Genomic DNA, 18,881 nt, shown 5'->3' with positions numbered 1-18,881 from the left:
CTATCTTTTGCTTTTTTACTTTTCCCATTACTACCCCTTGCACCATCATCCCTTTTGTCATTTAATCTCTCCTGCATTCCACCCTATCACACACCTTCCCTTTTGTTCTTTTCTCCCCAATGCCCCTCCCCCATTCCCTGCCTCTGTACTTGCTTAAAATCTGTTACATCTCTAACCTTTTCCAGTTCTAATGAAAGGTCACTGACCTGAAACATTAGCTCTTTTTCTCTCTCCACAGATGCTGCCTGATCTGCTGAGTATTTCAAGCATTTTCTGCTTATATTGACTTCATCTCAGCCTGTTTTTTAAAGACCTGAAACAGGTCTCCTCTCAGAACTCCCCTGCTCTTCTTTGAAATAGTGCCGTGGGATGTTTTACATCCACCTGAGAGAGCAGATGGGTTCTTGGTTTAACGTCTCATCCGAAATATAGCACCTCTGAGAGTGCAGCACTCCCTCAGTACTTGGTGTGCTCAAAAGAACATAAAAGGATGGGAGAAATAATACAAAGAAAGAACTTGCACTTATATAGGACCTTTCATGTCCTTGGGACATCCCAAAGTACTTTACAGCCAACAAAGTACCTTTAAACTGTTGTAATGTTGGGAAACGTGACAGCCAATTTGCACACAGCAAAGTCCCACAAGCAGCAATGTGATGAGTGACCAGATCATTTGTTTTTAGTGATGTCCGCTGAGGGATAAATGTTGGCCAGGACACCTGGGAGAATTCCCCTGCTCTTCTTCGAATAATGTCATGGGATCTGTTACAGCCAGCTGGGAATCTTGAGGGAGCACCAAAGCAGAACCTTCCCTGGCTAGCTCTAGTCTCCTGCTCGGCCGCTGTGTCAGGATTCCCTTTGAGAATCACCCGTGTTGGCAACTTTGCGTTTCGCACATTTTTCATCTCCAGGAACTGAAAACATAACCGGGAGCCCAGCCTCTGAGGGTCAAAGGTGAAAGGAAGTTCGGCTGTGGCACGAATCTTGGAGAATATTCGAGATGACTGACTGCATTCTGTATCCTCTCTGCTCTGTCAGGGATGGGTGATAGTAAGCTGCCATATTTACAAAACAAGACCTGAAGAATCACAGCAGTAACCTGGACTCTAAATTTACTCTTTTAGAATGGGAATTAAAAATAAATTAAAAAAATTATTTTGTGCTCATCAAGGTATTGGCATGAAGCACACACAGGTGAGGTACAGGCCACAGGGCTTAGATGTCAAATAAAGCCTCATCTCCCCCAGCTACAGTCCTGAACCCTAACCTCAGTACAGCGGCCCCTACTGCAGCAGTGTGCTATTTCCCACACTGATTATCCCTGTGGCCCGTTCTGAGAGTGGGCTGGAAATTATGGGCAGTTTAGCGCCACTGACTCACGCTCACTGGGCGGAGGCTGCTCCAAACTAATTTCAGAGAAAGTAAACCTTCATCCCATCAACATGGGCTGCATTCAAACCCAGGACCCCAGGGTGAAAGGGCAGTGCACTATTTTACTGGAGTACTGAGTCCCAAAAGTTTCCTGTATTTAATACTTATAATTAAAAATATATAACAATTGTGTTTTGTTTTTAATACCTGCATATTTATTTATATTTTTTAAGGTAAAATCAATATTCAACCTTTGACCTTTGGGGCTACATCTGGTATTTTGTTATGATGTCATGAATAAAGTGACGTGTCATCGGGGCTCTCAGTCAATTCAAGTTTATTGAACTCTGCATGATACAGAACCCCACACACCATCTAAAAAATTTCAGTCATTTCAATGTTGTAGTTAAAGTTGACATTGAAACTTCTAGAATATTCCTTTATTGTGACCTAAAAATCTGCTCTCCCACCGTATTCAGCAGGTCCTTGCGATCCAGCTCTCGGGAAATGCCTCGTCAGGGTGTGGGGTTTTGTTGCCTGCTGTGAGCCCAGCGTTGCCAACTCTGGTTGGACGTATTCCTGGGGTTTCATCACATGACCTCCCACCTCCAACCGCCCCGCCCGGTCAAACAGATTTTATTTCCCCCAATCTCCAATACTTCTATATTCTAATATATGAAAGTGTTCAGAGGAAATGAAAAAAAAAATCACCACACAATTCTTTTAATGCCCCTGTGATTGTTCTCCCAAGGTTGCTCGCACCAGTGCCTTGGAGATTAATCTTCAATTCTTGGAGAATGCAGGACTAGCCCTGCAGGGTTGCCGATCCTCTGCCAACCCCAGTCTTTAAAGTGGTCACGTTGCCCTCCCCCTTTAGGAGGCGTCAGAACCAATCGCAAGGCAACGGCAGGTCATCTAACGTCCATTTTGAGCAGGGACAGCGTTAGGGCCGTGCAATTGGACGAAGGCCCTGAGCGCATCCAGTCCCACGCAACGGGATGGCGGTCACTGATCAGTCCGGAGAGGTTGAGCTCTCGGCCGAACACGCGGCTGGTCTGTATGGATCCTCACGTTGTTGGCTCGGTCAGGGTCCGTGTTAGGGCCGCACAGTTCCACAGGCAGAGGCCACCCCAAGCAGATCCAGTCCCTGAACTGAACCTGTTACACGGGACGGCCGCAAGGCAAATGCCGCCCCTCGTTTTCAGGGAGAAAAACCAGGAGATGTGGAACAAATGGCGGAGATCTATGCATGAACATCCCTAGAGACCCATATTATCCCCACCCAAAACCTCTACCATGATCACCCCCGGTAAAGGGGGTGCTCCGGAGGTTTCGGTTCAATGCTGGTGAGCACAGTGACTTTTGGAATTGCCACCCATCCAGTTCTGGACTCAACACTCTGAGCAGTACATCCAAAACTGTTTAATTAAAACTGGGCTCAGAGATCTGAACTTTAAAACAATGAGTAATTTTTATCCCCAGTTACTTCTGTGTGTTATGATGTAGAGGCCTTCATTACAAAGGTTACAAATGTCTTCAGTTCATTTTCAGCAACAATCATCAGAAGTCCGACTAGGATCCTAACCCTGCCCTGCCCCAGTTTTGAACTTGCCAAATAGAATGATCCAGCACAGAAGGAAGACATTCAGCCCATTGTGCCTGTGATGGATCTTTGGAACAGCTATCGAATTAATCCCACACCCCGGCTCTTTCCCCATAACCCTGTAAATTTTTTCCCGGCGAGTATTTGTCCAATTTACTTTTGAATGTTACTATTGAATCTGCTTCCACCACCCTTTAGGCAGTGCATTCCAGATCACAACTCAACATTTCCTCATGTCGCCTCTGGTTCTTTTGCCAATCACCTTAAATCTGTGTCCTCTGATTACTGACCGATCTGCCACTGGAACCAGTTTCTCCTTATTTACTCTATCAAAACTCTTCATGATTTTGAACACCTCTATCGAATCTCCTCTTAACCTTCTCTGCTCCAAGGAGAACAACCCCAGCTTCTCCAGTCTCTCCACATAACTGAAATCCCTCATCCCTGGTACCGTTCTAGTCTGCATCTAATCTCTTCTGCACCCTCTCTAAGGCTTTGACATCCATCGTAAATTGTGGTGTCCAGAATTGAACACAATACAGTACTCCAGTTGAGGTCTAACCAGTGTTTTATAAAGGTTTAGCATAACTTCCTTGCTTTTGTACTCTATTCCTCTATTAATAATATCCTTTTTTAACAGCCCTCTCAACTTGTCCTGCCACCTTCAAAGGTTTGTGTACATACACCCCCAGGTCTCTCTGTTCCTGCACCACCTTTAAAATTGTACCATTTAGTTCATATTGCCTCTCTTCATTCTTCCTAACAAAATGTATCACTTCACACTTCTCTGCGTTAAATTTCATCTGCCATGTGTCTGCCCATTTTACCAGTCTGTCTATGTCCTCCTGAAGTTTGTTACTATTCTCCTCATTGTTCGGTACATTTCTGAGTTTCATGTCATCTGCAGACTTTGAAATTATGCCCTGTATACCCACATCCAGGCCAGTAATATATATCAAAATTCGGCAACCCGAGTTAACTTGATAGGATCCCCTATTGGTACACGGCCGGCAGGGTGGACTACACCCCTGGGGTCGACCTGCCTTTCTTCCGTTACATTTCTGGGTTACAGAAGCCTTCTCCTCTTTGCCAGACTTTCCATTTCTCCCCACCCCCTATTCTGCTGTAACTATTCCCACCGCCTCTGGACCCATCTTTTGTTTCTTTACTTGTCCCATTATTACCCCTTTTTGCCTTGCACCAGCATCCATTTTGCCATTTAATCACTCCTGCCCTCCACCCTATCACAGACCTTCCCTTTATGTTCATTCCCTGTCCCCCTTTTCCCTGGTTCTGTATTTGCTGAAAAGCTGTTAAATCTCTAACATCTTCCAGTTTTGATCAGAAGGTCATCGACCTGAAACGTTAACTCTGTTCCTCTCTCCACAGATGCTGCCTGACCTGCTGAGTATTTCCAGCATCTTCTGTGAAAATTTTTAACTTTCATTTGAGCCTGAAGTGTTTTCAAAACACAAGTATGGAACTGACTTAAAGATGCAGTGTCTCTGGCAGAAACGGGGCCTGTACCAGCACCGTGCCTCTTCCCGGCCTATGTGCGTTTAACTGTTGCGATCACAGATAAAATGCACATCGGCAACACTGACGGAAATGTGTCTGTATTGTTTTCTTTTCACTTTTTCTTTTTTTTCCCCCCTTTCCAGCAAGAAGTTAAAATATTTTTTAAAAAGCAGCACCTTTGCAAACAATAAATAAAAGTTTAAATAGGAAATGCATGGCAGACTGGACAGAGGTCAGAGAGCGAAGCTGCAGCTCCAGGCTTTAGCTTCAATAGAAACAATTCCCCCAATTTTTTTTTTTATACAAACATCCGTCGATGCTCAAATGCATCGTCACAAAAATTTAAGGCCACTGTGCCTTTGGGTTAGTGTCGTGTGTGTGCGCGTGTGTGCGTGTGTGTGCGTGTGCGCGCGCTGCAGTGAAGTAGTGCATTTAAAAAAGAAGCTGGACGGAAAGATATCGAGCGGGCCCCCTCCTCCAGCTGGACACCTCTAGCTCTGGCACAATCTACTTGGGGATAAGCCTCAGCAGCTCTTCATCTGTCAGCCCATTGACCGCGGTGATGTGGTGCAGCTGCTCCAGGTAGCGGGCCTGATCTCGCATGAAGTGCGGGATGCGCGTGTTCTGCAGAATGGCGCATTTCTTCAGCTGTTCCACATCTTCGAATGAGACCTGGAACATGGTGGGGAGGGTCGGGGGGAAATATTATTGAATCACCAGAGAGACAGATAAAGTAGATAGCAAGATAACAACTGGCATTCATACAGCGTTGTTATCAGGTAATATCTGACACCAAACCACATAAGGAGATATTAGGAGAGAGAGGCGGAGAGGTTTAGGGAGCAAATTCAAGAGCGTTGGGCCTAGACAGCTGAAGGGTGAAAGAAATCAGGGACAGAAAATGGAAGGAGTGTTGACAGGAAAGTCGTTAACAATGGGACAAAACTTCTCCCATTTATCTTGGTGAGATTTGAACCCAGTTCCCAGAAGTAAAAGCCCAGTGTCTAACTATTCCGCCACCTACTGTACCCGAAGTGTGACAAGCTCTAGAATAAATGACTCAAGGTGAAAATTAATACAACTTTAGGGGGAAAAGTGCCCCAAACTTAGCACTAATTGTCAATTGCTCATTCAGAGAGGCCACAGGGCGGGTGTTAGGAGAAGTAGATGCTAGCACACAGATGTAGGAGGGGCTAGTCTCCTGAGGTGGGCACACTATTGGGGAGGGGTAGAGGGAACGCTACTCAATGGATCACTCACCTCTCGTCCTCGAGATGGCAAATAAGCCGACTGCTTCCTGCAAGTTCAGCCTTTTAGACATCCACCAGGAGAGGCCAAATAGAGGCCCAGTGAGAGCTCTCCCTCTGATATCCCTCCCCACCTGTGGGAATCAGCTGCCTCCTCTGCATAGTGCAGCACATGCGAGATGGAGGGGGGCGGAGCTGGTCCTGTGTCTTCATTCCACGGTGATCCCACACACTATGCAACGTTGCACAATAGAGTGAATATTGGGCAATCGTCAAGGGCGGAATGCTTCAAGAGAATGCATTTAGACTTCCAAAAGGCATTTGACAAGGTGCCACACAAAAGATTATTGCTCAAGATAAAAAATCACGGGATTGGGGGTAATATTCTGGCATGGGTGGAGGATTGGCTATCTAACAGAAAGCAGAGAGTTGGGACAAATGGTTCATTCTCAGACTGGCAGTCAGTAACTAGTGGTGTTCCGCAGGGGTCAGTGCTGGGTCCCCAACTCTTTACAATCTATATTAATGATTTGGAGGAGGGGACCGAGTGTAACATATCAAAGTTTGCAGATGATACAAAGATGGGAAGGAAAGTAGTGAGTGAGGAGGACATAAAAAACCTGCAAAGGGACATAGGCAGGCTAAGTAAGTGGGCAGAGATTTGGCAGATGGAATACAATACTGGAAAGTGTGAGGTTATGCACTTTGGCAGGAAAAATCATAGAGCAAGTTATTATCTTAATGGCAAGAAACTGGAAAGTACTGTAGTACAAAGGGATCTGGGGGTCCTGGTGCACGAAACTCAAAAAATTAGTATGCAGGTGCAGCAAGTGATCAAGAAGGCCAATGGAATGTTGGCTTTTATTGCTAGGGGGATAGAATATAAAAACAGGGAGGTATTGTTGCAGTTGTACAAGGTATTGGTGAGACCGCACCTGGAATACTGCATACAGTTTTGGTGTCCATACTTAAGAAAAGACATACTTGCTCTCAAGTCAGTACAAAGAAGGTTCACTCGATTAATCCCGGGGATGAGGGGGTGGACATATGAGGAGAGGTTGAGTAGATTGGGACTCTACTCATTGGAGTTCAGAAGAATGAGAGGCGATCTTATTGAAACATATAAGATTGTGAAGGGGCTTGATCGGGTGGATGTGGTGAGGATGTTCCCAATGATGGGTGAAACTAGAACTAGGGGGCATAATCTTAGAATAAGGGGCTGCTCTTTCAAAACTGAGATGAGGAGAAACTTCTTCACTCAGAGGGTAGTAGGTCTGTGGAATTTGCTGCCCCAGAAAACTGTGGAAGCCACATCATTAAATAAATTTAAAACAGAAATAGACAGTTTCTTAGAAGTAAAGGGAATTAGGGGTTATGGGGAGCGGGCAGGAAATTGGACATAAGTCTATGTTCGGAACGGTCATGGCCCTGTGGGTAACGGAGCGGGCCCAGGGGCTGTGTAGCCTGGTTCTGCTCCTACTTCTTGTGTTCTAATTATGTGTTAGATTTCAGGAGATGGTTCTATTCCTGTTCCTGGCTGGGGTGGAGATCACCTTTTACAGAAGGTAAGTACTGTAGAAAATATAGGGACAGTGATCTCCTGGATGAGTTTCGATCACCTAGATGGGTCGGAGAGGAATTTCCCAGATTTTTTTTCTCCCAAATTGGCCATTGGGTTTTTTATCTGGTTTTTCGCCTCTCCCAGGAGATCACATGGGTTCGGGAGGGGTGTAGAGTAATAGTAGATTTCAGGATAGGATCAGATCAGCCATGCTCTTATTGAATGGTGGAGCAGGCTCGAGGGGCCGATTGGCCTACTCCTGCTCCTATTTTTATGTTTTAAAAATGGGGCATCGTGCCAGCCTAATGGCTGCCAATCATAAAAAACGCAGTTCTGGGGCACAAAGGGGCACTCACAAGAGACCAGCGTTCAAATGTAGACCTCTGAACGCTTGTTTTTATATCGGCTGGGCTTTGGGTGGGTCAGTCAGGTGCAAAGCTCCAACTAGATGACTTTCAGCTTACTGCACACACGTTAGGAAACCTATCCGCCAACACAATGCCGTCATGGGCGTGCTGTGCTGCATTGGGTCTGCTGTAGACTAATTGATAAGAGATTGATTGCCATGATTAGTTAACAACTCCATTATCATTGTATCATGAGACCACCAGGAAGGTGGAAGGTGACCTCGCTGGACCTTGGTCTTTTCTCGTCCCACAGATCCTATGTTTACAGAGAAGTGAAGTGAGCGGCGAGGTGTGGCTGTGAGCTGAAGCACCGTGGAGTGAGAAGACTTGGGTTCAATTTACCCGGTTCCCTTCACATCCTGATGTGAGCCATACAGCACGAGGGAGGGCTGGCTGCAGACCAGGCATCCCGGTACAAAAGGGAAGCAACATCTAATACAGGGGACGTCCTTACAGAAGACCTCCTGTCATGTGACTCATAAAGCCAGCTAAAAAAAAGGGGCAGTGCTGGTGGTTTGTGAACAGGACATCTTACAACAGGGGTTAGTGGGCGACAGCATTTCATGAAACATAGAAACATAGAAGATAGGAGCAGGAGTAGGCCATTCGGCCCCTCGAGCCTGCTCCGCCATTCAATGAGATCATGGCTGATCATCCAAACTCAGTACCCTGTCCCTGCCTTCTCCCCATATCCCTTGATCCCTTTAGCCTCAAGAAATATATCTAACTCCTTCTTGAAAACATTTAATGAATTGGCCTCAACTGCCTTCTGTGGTAGAGAATTCCACAGTTTCACCACTCTCTAGGTGAAGAAATTCCTCCTCATCTCTGCCCTAAATGGCGTACCCCTTATCTTTAGACTGTGACCTCTGGTTCTGGACTCCCCCGCCATCGGGAACATCCTTCCTGCATCTAGTCTGTCTAGTCCTGTTAGAATTTTATAAGTTTCAATGAGATCCCCTCTCATTCTTCTAAACTCCAGTGAGTATAAGCCCAATCGACCTAATCTCTCCTTATACGTCATTCCTGCCATCCCAGGTATCAGTCTGGTGAATCTTCGCTGCACTCCCTCCATGGCAAGAACATCCTTCCTCAGATAAGGCAACCAAAACTGCACACAATACTCAAGGTATGGTCTCACCAAGGCCCTGTACAACTGCAGCAAGACATCCTTGCTCCTGTACTCGAATCCTCTCGCTACGAAGGCCAACATACCATTTGCCTTCTTAACCACCTGCTGCACCTGCATGCTTACCTTCAGCGACTGGTGCACAGGACACCCAGGTCTCGTTGCACTTCCCCTTCTCCCAATCTATTGCCGTTCAGATAATAATCTGCCTTCCTGTTTTTGCCACCAAAGTGGATAACCTCACATTTATCCACATTATACTGCATCTGCCATATCTCTGCCCAATCACCCAACCTGTCCAAATCATACTGGAGTTTCTCGGCATCCTCCTCACAGCAAACACGCCCACCCAGCTTTGTGTCTAGATCATTAATATATATTGTGAATAGCTGGGGTCCTAGCACCAATCCCTGCGGTACCCCACTAGTCACTGCCTGCCATTCGGAAAAAGACCCGTTTATTCCAACTCTTTGCTTCCTGTCTGCCAGCCAGTTCTCTATCCAAGTCAGTACCTTGCCCCCAATCCCATGTGCTTTTAACTTTACACACTAATCTCTTATGCGGGACCTTTTCGAAAGCCTTCTGAAAGTCCAATTACACCACATCCACTGGTTCTCCCTTATCTATTCTACCAGTTACATTCTCAAAAAATTCCAGTAGATTAGTCAAGCACGATTTACCTTTTGTAAATCCATGTTGACTTTGTCCAATCCTGTCACTGTTTTCCAAGTGCTCTGCTATTACATCTTTTATAATGGACTCTAGCATTTTCCTCTCTACCACCTTTTTTGAATAGTGGGGTAACATTAGCTACCCTCCAATCTATGGGTACTGTTCCAGAATCTATAGAATTTTGGAAGATGACCAGCAATGCATCTACTATTTCTAGGGCCACTTCCTTAAGTACCCTAGGATGTAGATGATCAGGCCCTGGGGATTTATTGGCCTTCAATCCCATCAATTTCCTTAACACCATTTCCCTACAAATATTGATTTCATTCAGTTCCTCCCTCTCATTAGAGCCTATGTTCCCCGACATCTCTGGGAGGTTATTTGTGTCCTCCTTTGTGAAGACAGAACCAAAGTATGTATTTAATTGGTCTGCCATTTATTTGTTCCCCATTATAAATTCCCCTGATTCTGACTGCAAGGGACCTACACTTGACTTCACCAATCTTTTTCTCTTCACATATCTATAGAAGCTTTTACAGTCAGTTTTTATGTTCCTTGCAGGCTTACTCTCATACTCTATTTTCCCCCTCTTAATTAATCCCTTTGTCCTCCTGAAGTGAATGGGGTAGTGGGGGGGGGGCGGTGGGTGTGGAAAACGGGTCTGAGGGTGTACACCCCACATTGAAGGGCAAATACCTTTAATTAAAGAGGTAATGGCCCAATAAATTCAGGAGCAATATTATATGAAGAATAGTTTTGCACCTCAAACAGACTCTGGTGGCCCCCACCATCGGTTGCTGTGCACCCTGTTGTGCAGAACACAATTCCTCTATGTTGGTTTATTTTTGATGTGTGCTCTGCCACTTCCCCCCCACCCCGCCTCCCCCCCAACCCCGCCCCACACCACCAACCCGGAACCATTAGGAGGTTACCATAGTGAGGTCTTCTTTTAGTAGACAAAAACATCCCACCAGGGTAAACGCAGTTACCTTTCCCAGTGCCGCCAGCATCTTGAAGTCAATGCTCTTCCTGTACCGAAGCAGCATCAACACACCGTCCAAATACACCTGGTCCTTACTGAAACAGCCTGCAAACAAAAAGGAACCAGTGTGTGAGTGAGGCAGGGCACAGCACTCATCCCAAAGAGGAACCGCCGACACCAAAAGGAACCAGGGTGTGAGTGAGGCAAAGTACAATGCACACCCCAAACAGGAACCGCCAACACCAAAAGCACCTTAAAGAATTATTGAAATAAAAACAGAAAATGTTGGAAATACTCAGCAGGTCAGGCAGCATCTGTGAAGAGAGAAACAGAGTTAACATTTCAGGTCGATGAGTTCTGACGAAGGGTCATCGACCTGAAACGTTAACTCTGTCTCTCTCTCCACAGATGCTGCCTGACCCGCTGAGTATTTCTGCTTTTATTTCAGATTTCCAGCACCTGCAGTATTTTGTTTTAGTATTAAAGAATGATTGACTTTGCTCCCCCTTTCGATGAAGGACAACTTAGGGAGCCAGTGGAAGCAGTTAGTACTGATTCATTTAAATTCCAATTAGATAGATTTCCGTCAGAAAATAACATTTTGGGATATGGTATATGAGTAATTTGAGATGTGACGTGTGGTGAGTGTAGCAGGCTTGGGAGGAACAGGTGACTTCAGACGTTTGGTTCCCAAAGCTCTCCACCACTGGGGGTTTTCCTCAAGTCGTGTCTGGGCCTGTTGGAGATTAATTGATAGAGATTAATTGCTGTGATTAGTCAACAACTCCATTATTGTTGTATGATGTGACTACCAGGATGTTAGAAGGCGAACTAAATCAACCTTGGTCTTTTTATCGTCTAGCAATTCCTATGTTCCTAATTTGAATTAAAATCCTGCAGGTACAGCCTCCTCCCTTAAATCCATTGTCGACTGTTCCATAGCCTGCAGCGAGAATGTCACAAACACTTATTATCTGTCTGTAGGTGGCATGCTTGCTGTCCCAGATCTCAATTTAAACCCGTCAGGAATTAAAACAAGAAATGATTTGCATTTATCTACCACGTTGCCGCATCACTGAAACTTCTCAGATCACATCGAATATAATGAAATACTTTTCAAGCAACACCCCAAAACTGCAATGAGATAAAGGACCAGTTAATTTATTGTTTGGGTTGGCTTAAGGGAGGAATATTGGCCAGGACTCTGGGAGAACGCCCTGCTCTTCCTCAAATAGTGAACAAGGGCTCAGCTTAACGTCTCATCGAAAGGACGGCACCTCTGACAGTGTAGCACTTCCCTCAGTGCGGCACTGTAGTTTCAGCCAAGATTATGAGTTCATATTCTGGGGTGGGGCTCAAACCCAAAATCATCTGCCCCAAAAGTGAGCATGCTAGCAACTGAGCCAAACTTACATTAAACAAAACAGCAACACACTGCCCTCTTCCCCCTCTTTATCATGTCACGCGAAAGACAGTAAACATTGTGCATGTCACACAGAGGATGGCTGAAAGTGTTACACTGGTGTAGTAGGGGGCGTTCTTCTGAGGTTGGGGCAGAGATGCATTGTTTGAGCTGGAGTAGAGGGAGCTTCACTCTGCAACTGGCTTTGTTACTCCTGATCTGGGCATGTCAGAAATAGGGAAGTATTCATCAGTGGCAACATCCCTCACTTTGCGAGGAGTGCAAAAGTTCCTTAAAATATTAAAAATAACCATTTCTTTTAAAAAGAATCTGCCTGTAAATAGATTCGAGTATGTGACCTGGCTGAGAAGTGTCTGCCTGCCCTCTCTTGGCTCGCACGCAGTACTCCCATCGAGTGTTCGGGTCCTCAACAAATTTGGCAATGTCTTCGAAGAGCTGGCAAAAGGGCATCTGACTGGCCTGGAAGACGGTGTAGTAGAGCAGGGCTGCCCGCCACAGGAATGGGTACTTGCGGTACAGAACACTGTTCAGGCTGGCGAGACCTTCCTCGGTCGGGTTAGCTGGCTTCAGGCCGTACTGTTTCCTGCCAGCCGCGCTGTGCCAGGGCTGGTGGCTGTTGTTGACGCCTCGGATGTAGTGCGTGCCTGATATTAAACAATATTTTTTTTTAAACAAGGGGGGCGAAAAGAAATGTCACCACATCACAGGGACGGCACCCTCATCAGCATCATCCTCAAGAACAAAATAGAGGACACAATTTAGGTCAAAACTGGCAGAACTTTACAGATACCAGGGTGGCACCCGGCTGCTGACTACAGCCATCTCCATCACGGGCAGATACCGGGAGGAGGCCTTGGACTGCCCGCAGGGACCCGGGGCAACTTAAGGGGACAGGCACCTCCCACCCCACTATAAAACAACAGCAATGCAAAGTTATGTGTTCGTAAAGTGATGATACGGTTTGACACAATTTATACTGTGGTGCTTTAAACAAAGAAAGGTTTGTTCAACACCCTGTCATGAAGATAGGGTGCCTTTAACATGCTCAGCCTGTGGCTTGCAAAGTGATCTGATGGGCGGGGGTTACTGACTTTGTGAACTACTGTGAATTTTGACACTGGCCGATAAAGATCTGTTTCATAGGATGGCTGAGTACACTGGCCCAGCTTGGAAGGAGCCAGGTTTGATCCTCGCTCTCTGCCGCAAGAGCTGGGACAGCAGTAGGGCCTCTGCTATTGGCCTGGGTGCCCTTGGACTATGGGAGAGAAATGGTACAAACAGCAGCCAAGGCTCCTGCTCCTTGCCCAGTTCCAGCGACCCCGTTACTGGTGCCTATGTGGGTGTCCGGCGTGGGCCGGCCCAGGCTCAGCTGTGATAACCCCCCCATGGTCGAATAGCATGCTGACATTGATTGGCTAGGCTCACAAATGGAGTCTTGGGCATAATACTAGACGGCAGACAGTGCCTGCAGAACCTGGCACAGCCACGGGGTCAAAGTCTTCAGGAGAAAGGGCAGAAGAAAATTTTGGAGAGGGGGCAAAGATAACAAAATTCTCCTTCGACCCTCCCCGATTTGTGTGTGAAACTGACCTATCTCGTGGCGTAACATTCCCTCCAGCCAGTACTGGCGAGCCCCCGCGAGGTTAATGGTGAGCGTGGGCCGACAGTTCTCCACCATCATGACAGCCTGAGACAACAGGTCTTCACTGAGCCGAACCACCACCTGCAAAGAGAGAAAGAGAGCACCAGTCAGACAGTCAAACCCTCCACACAGACATTGGGAAAAGGTCCTTAGGCCCAGCAAGCCTGCCCCTTCCTGACTGATTTTAACAGTGTCTGTCTGCCTTCTCACCACATCCCTCAATCCTGTCCATCTCCAGAAAGACACCTACTTCATTCTTGAACCTATTTATGCCGTCTGCCTCAATGAAAGAGAGACTTGCATTTCAATCGCTCCTTTTACAACCTCAGGACGTCCCAAAAGTGCTTCATAGGCAACAAAGTACTTTTGAAGTGCGGTCACTGTTGTAATGTAGGCAATGCGGGCAGCCAATTTTTGCACTGCAAGGTCGCACAAACAGCAATGTGATAATGACCAGATAATCTGTTTTAGGTGTTGGTTGAGGGATAAATATTGGCCAGGACACTGGGGAGAACTTGCCTGCACTTCGAACCATGCCATGGGATCTTTTACAAAGGAATGATAATGAAGCGATATATAGATGAACTTGTTATTAATTATTTATAAAGATTTACATCAGCTTTACTTTTCCACTCCTTTTGCTGGTGCCTAGTAACTTAGCTATTCAAGGGGTTAACTCTTGATAGCTGAAGAGAGGTTGATGGTGAGCGTTCAATACTTAGTTCCTCAGGAAAGATCAGGTTCAGATCAATTAAGAAATGGAGACAATTCATTGATTAGTGCAGACTGCATAAACCACCTGCGAGAGCTTGTGGGGATTGGACATGGATCAGTGCCCTGTTCTGTTGCGGATCTCCTAAAGATACATCGGAGGCAGGCATTCAAATTCAACTAAAGGATCTTGTGAGGAGGAGGCATTCAACTTTAGAGTATTCAGGGCCCAAGATTTCAGAACCTGCAATGCTTCTATGTGGAAGCACCAACATATATAAAGGATTCTGAAATAATGATGTTACTCTCTGGTGAGGTCAAGTGGCCGCCATCTTGGTACAGGTGAGTTTACCGCTGATGTCATTTACCATAGAGTTACTGCTCAAAAATGAAATCTTTCCCGAGAGGAACTCTCTGGGGAAGAATTGTAAAAATCTTATTCTGTAAGCTTTACCCCAACGCTGGCCAAGTCCTACCACAAAATCTGTCTGCCCCTTGCTGTGTGTGGTCTTTTGGTTCTGAATCCTCGTTTTCACAAATTTCTGGTGCGCTAAAATAAAACGCAGGAATGCTGGATGCAAATTTCGGCTCCCCCGGCTCCAGCCTGCAACTAGCTGCCCTCTTTTTTTATATATCTATTCCTCCCCAAATTTTCACCTCACCAGGCTTTCACATGTAAAAGATTTTCCTTCTCACTTCTTGCCCACCTGCCCGTAGTCAATTCCTCGAGGATGTAACTGGTAGAATAGATAAGGGAGAACCAGTGGATGTGGTGTATTTGGACGTTCAGAAGGCTTTCGATAAGGTCCCGCATAAGAGACTAGCGTGCAAAGTTAAAGCACAGGGGATTGGGGGTAAGGTACTGACTTGGATAGAAAACTAGTTGGCAGACAGGAAGCAAAGAGTTGGAATAAATGGGTCTTTTTCCGAGTGGAAGGCAGTGACTAGTGGGGTACCACAGGGATCGGTGCTAGGACCCCAGTTATTCACAATATCTATTAATGATCTAGACGAGGGAACTAGATGTAATATCTCCAAGTTTGCAGATGACACAAAGCTGGGTGGGCGTGTGTGCTGTGAGGAGGATGCCGAGAAACTCCAGTATGATTTGGACAGGTTGGGCGATTGGGCAGGTGCATGGCAGATGCAGTACAGGAAACTTTCGATTAACCGGCCCCTAAATAACCGGAAATGTCGGTTAACCGGCAAAATTCAGGAGTCGGTTTCAGCTAACTTTTATAACTTTTATTACTTGCACAGCAACAAATTGAGGAAGGCAAGGGTTTGGCTGCAGCTGTTGCTAAGCTACAGAGACGCTTGCAACTTGTGGACGTTCTTCTGAAGCTGTTGCTAAGAAACAGGGTTTGTTGCTTCATACGGAGCTCTAAGGTCCGTATCTTTCACTATAGTGTTCGGTTATCCGGAATTGTTGTCGAACCGGCACCATGTCGGTCCCGTCCGTGCCGGATACCAGAAAGTTTCCTGTATAATGTGGATAAATGCGAGGTTATCCACTTTGGTGGCAAAAACAGGAAGGCAGATTATTATCTGAACGGCAATAGATTGGGAAAAGGGGAAGTGCAACGAGACCTGGGTGTCCTTGTGCACCAGTTGCTGAAGGTAAGCATGCAGGTGCAGCAGGCGGTTAAGAAGGCAAATGGTATGCTGGCCTTCATAGCGAGAGGTTTTGAGTACAGGAGCAAGGATGTCTTGCTGCAGTTGTACAGGGCCTTGGTGAGACCACACCTTGAGTATTGTGTGCAGTTTTGGTTACCTTAACTGAGGAAGGATGTTCTTGCCATGGAGGGAGTGCAGTGAAGATTCACCAGGCTGATGCCTGGGATGGCAGGAATGATGTATGAAGAGAGATTGGGTCGATTAGGCTTTTATTCACTAGAGTTTAGAAGAATGAGAGGGGATCTCACTGAAACTTATAAAATTCTAACAGGACTAGACAGACTAGATGCAGGAAGGATGATCCCGATGGTGGGGGAGTCCAGAACCAGGGATCACAGTCTAAAAATAAGGGGTAAGCCATTTAGGACTGAGATGAGGAGGAATTTCTTCACCCAGAGAGTGGTGAACCTGTGGAATTCTCTACCACAGAAGACAGTTGAATCCAATTCATTAAATATATTCAAGAAGGAGTTCGATGTATTTCTTAAGGCTAAGGGGATCAAGGGATATGGGGAGAAAGCAGGGACAGGGTACTGAATTTGGATGATCAGCTGTTTTGTTTTCTTTTTGGGTTCAATAAAGACTCATTTCTGAGAGAATGTTGTTTAATCTAAAGTCTTGTTCAAGACTTTCTACAGCTTTTTACAGAACACACTATGCTGTGATACATCTAGAATGAAACTGAAAGTAAAACTCCTCTGGACTGCTTGTCTCTCACATGACCTCTGCTGGTCAGGCACAAGTAATCAAAAACACAGACAAATATGCTGTAAGGCATAAGTAATCAAACACAGACAAATATCATCACTATTTGCTGATATCATTACATCTCCCTTTCTTAAAACAAAAGTATTTTACTTTTAACTAACAACATTTAATGAACTTACATTATCATTATCATGATCAAGGTTTTTTACCCTTGCTTTGTGTGTTCACATGAGATATGTCAATACACTAGAACTTGAAGAAAGAATAAGATAACATTACTTCCTTCTTTAACAATAGTCCTTAAATTTGCTCAATGAGTCTCTCAGGAGGCTTCACGTGTCTTGAGGATTTTCTGATTGATTGTCCTTGAATCTGAGTTGTTGCCTCAGATGATTGGTTCTCAGCTGTGTGATCAGGTTGTTCACCAGTATCAGTCTCTTGACCTGCTGTGGCTGGTCCCAATCGAAGATCTCGACGATTTCTTCTCAGAACAGCACCCTCATCTGTCTGAATGGTGTATGATCTTGGTTGAACTTCACTCAGGACAGTTCCCTTCTGAGTCCATGTGTTTGTTTTGTCTTTCAACCTTACTTGGTCACCAGTGTGGAGTTCAGGTAGGTTTTGTGTTCCTCTGTCATAGTAGTACTTTTGCTTTTCTTTCTGTTGCTCTTTGAACTTCCTCACTTTCTCCCCCTCTTTTGTTTTCAGGAGGTTCTCCGGGATGGGTAGGTTTGACCTTAGCCGACGTCCCATCAGGAGTTGGGCTGGTGACATACCACACTCGAGCGGCGTTGTGCGGTATACAAGCATGCTTTGGTAGAAGTCAGTTCCACTGTCTTTTGCCTTGTACATCAGTCTTTTCACTGTCTGGACCGATTTTTCCACTAGTCCATTGGACTGTGGATAGTGAGGACTTGATGTTGTGTGGACAAAGTCCCACTCTTTGGCAAAGTGTCGGAAATTTGCATTGTTAAACTGGGGTCCGTTGTCTGTGAAGACCTCGCTTGCCACGCCATGTCTGGAGAATATGGCTTTCATACTTCTTATCACAGCTTCTGCAGTGGTGGTGTACAGTCTACAAACCTCTGGATACAGGGAGTAATAGTCTGTGACAACAAGATAGTCCTTCCCTTGACATACGAATAGGTCAGCGCCTACCTTCTGGTAAGGTCTGTCTGGTGCTGGGTGTGGCTTTAGTGGTTCTACCGGATTGCTTGCTCGATATTTCAGGCATATTGTGCAGTTTGACACCTCATTTGTCACATCTTGGTTGATTCGTGGCCAGTACATCACCTCTCGTGCTCTTTTCTTACACTTCTCGATTCCCAGATGTCCTCCATGGATCTTTTTTAGCATCTCTCTTCTCAGACTCTTTGGGATAACTATTTTACTTCCTTTGTAGATGATGTCTTCGACCACTGATAGTTCCGCCCTGCAGTTCCAGTACTCTGCTATATCAGGTGAGCAGTCTTGCTTCATGTTGGGCCATCCATCCAAGATGCTTTTTCTCAGTCGTCTCATTGTTTCATCTTTGTTTGTCTCAGTCTTTATGAGCTCCATTTTTGCATCTGCTATGGGCAGTGCACTTGTGATCATGTCCACGTAGGCGTTCCCTTTTTCATCCATTGTGGTGTTTGCGGGCTCACTTGGGTCAACAGCTCTGGACAACGTGTCTGCTGTATACATCAGCTTACCCGGTGTGTACGCAACATTCAGTTCATCATAGACTGTCTCTCTTTCACTTTCCACAACGAGGACTCTCTTTACCAGGTTCAGTCTCTCACAGGCTTTTAAACCTAGTATGGCTTGCACATCCTTTGGCACCACGATTAATGCTAGCGTGTGCTCTCTGTCCTTGTGTGTTACTTTGACAATGCATTTTCCTTTCACTGGTATATCAGTACCTGAGTATCCGGTCACTTTCACTTGTATTCCATGTAACTTTGGTCTGGGTCTAATTCTCTTAAAATCGGTCTCTGATATCACATTAACTTGTGCTCCAGTATCCAATTTAAATGGAATGTGTATGTCATTCACTTTTAGTGTCAACATCCAGTCTCTTTCTTCTCTTTTGTTTTCAGACACAACATCTACATAGAATTCCTCTATGTCGCTTTCATCTACTGCATGGACCTTGCTTTGTTGCACTTGGTTCTTGCAGCAACGGGCATAATGGTTGTTTTTGTTGCATCTATTGCATGTTTTACCATATGCTGGACACTTTCTTGGC

General features: G+C 45.6%; 1 protein-coding gene across 1 annotated transcript in view; it reads right to left on the bottom strand.

Annotated features, from left to right (window-relative positions):
- Window positions 1-1,691: 1,691 nt before the first annotated feature.
- LOC147116245 (microtubule-associated tyrosine carboxypeptidase 1-like) overlaps window positions 1,692-18,881 on the bottom strand; it is a 118,687-nt gene continuing 101,497 nt past the window's right edge. Inside the window, exons 4-7 of the mRNA XM_085991030.1 lie at window positions 13,504-13,636; window positions 12,252-12,557; window positions 10,498-10,595; window positions 1,692-5,164 (exon numbers count right to left, since the gene is read on the bottom strand). Coding sequence (XP_085847156.1) covers window positions 5,000-5,164; window positions 10,498-10,595; window positions 12,252-12,557; window positions 13,504-13,636 — 702 coding nt within the window. The 3' untranslated portion in view covers window positions 1,692-4,999. The remainder of the gene's footprint in view (window positions 5,165-10,497; window positions 10,596-12,251; window positions 12,558-13,503; window positions 13,637-18,881) is intronic.

This window comes from Somniosus microcephalus, chromosome 6 (genome assembly GCF_052327205.1).
Source record: "Somniosus microcephalus isolate GS21.2 chromosome 6, FLI_Smic_1.0, whole genome shotgun sequence".
NCBI lineage: Eukaryota > Metazoa > Chordata > Chondrichthyes > Squaliformes > Somniosidae > Somniosus > Somniosus microcephalus.
This window is presented reverse-complemented; position numbering and strand designations above follow the sequence as displayed.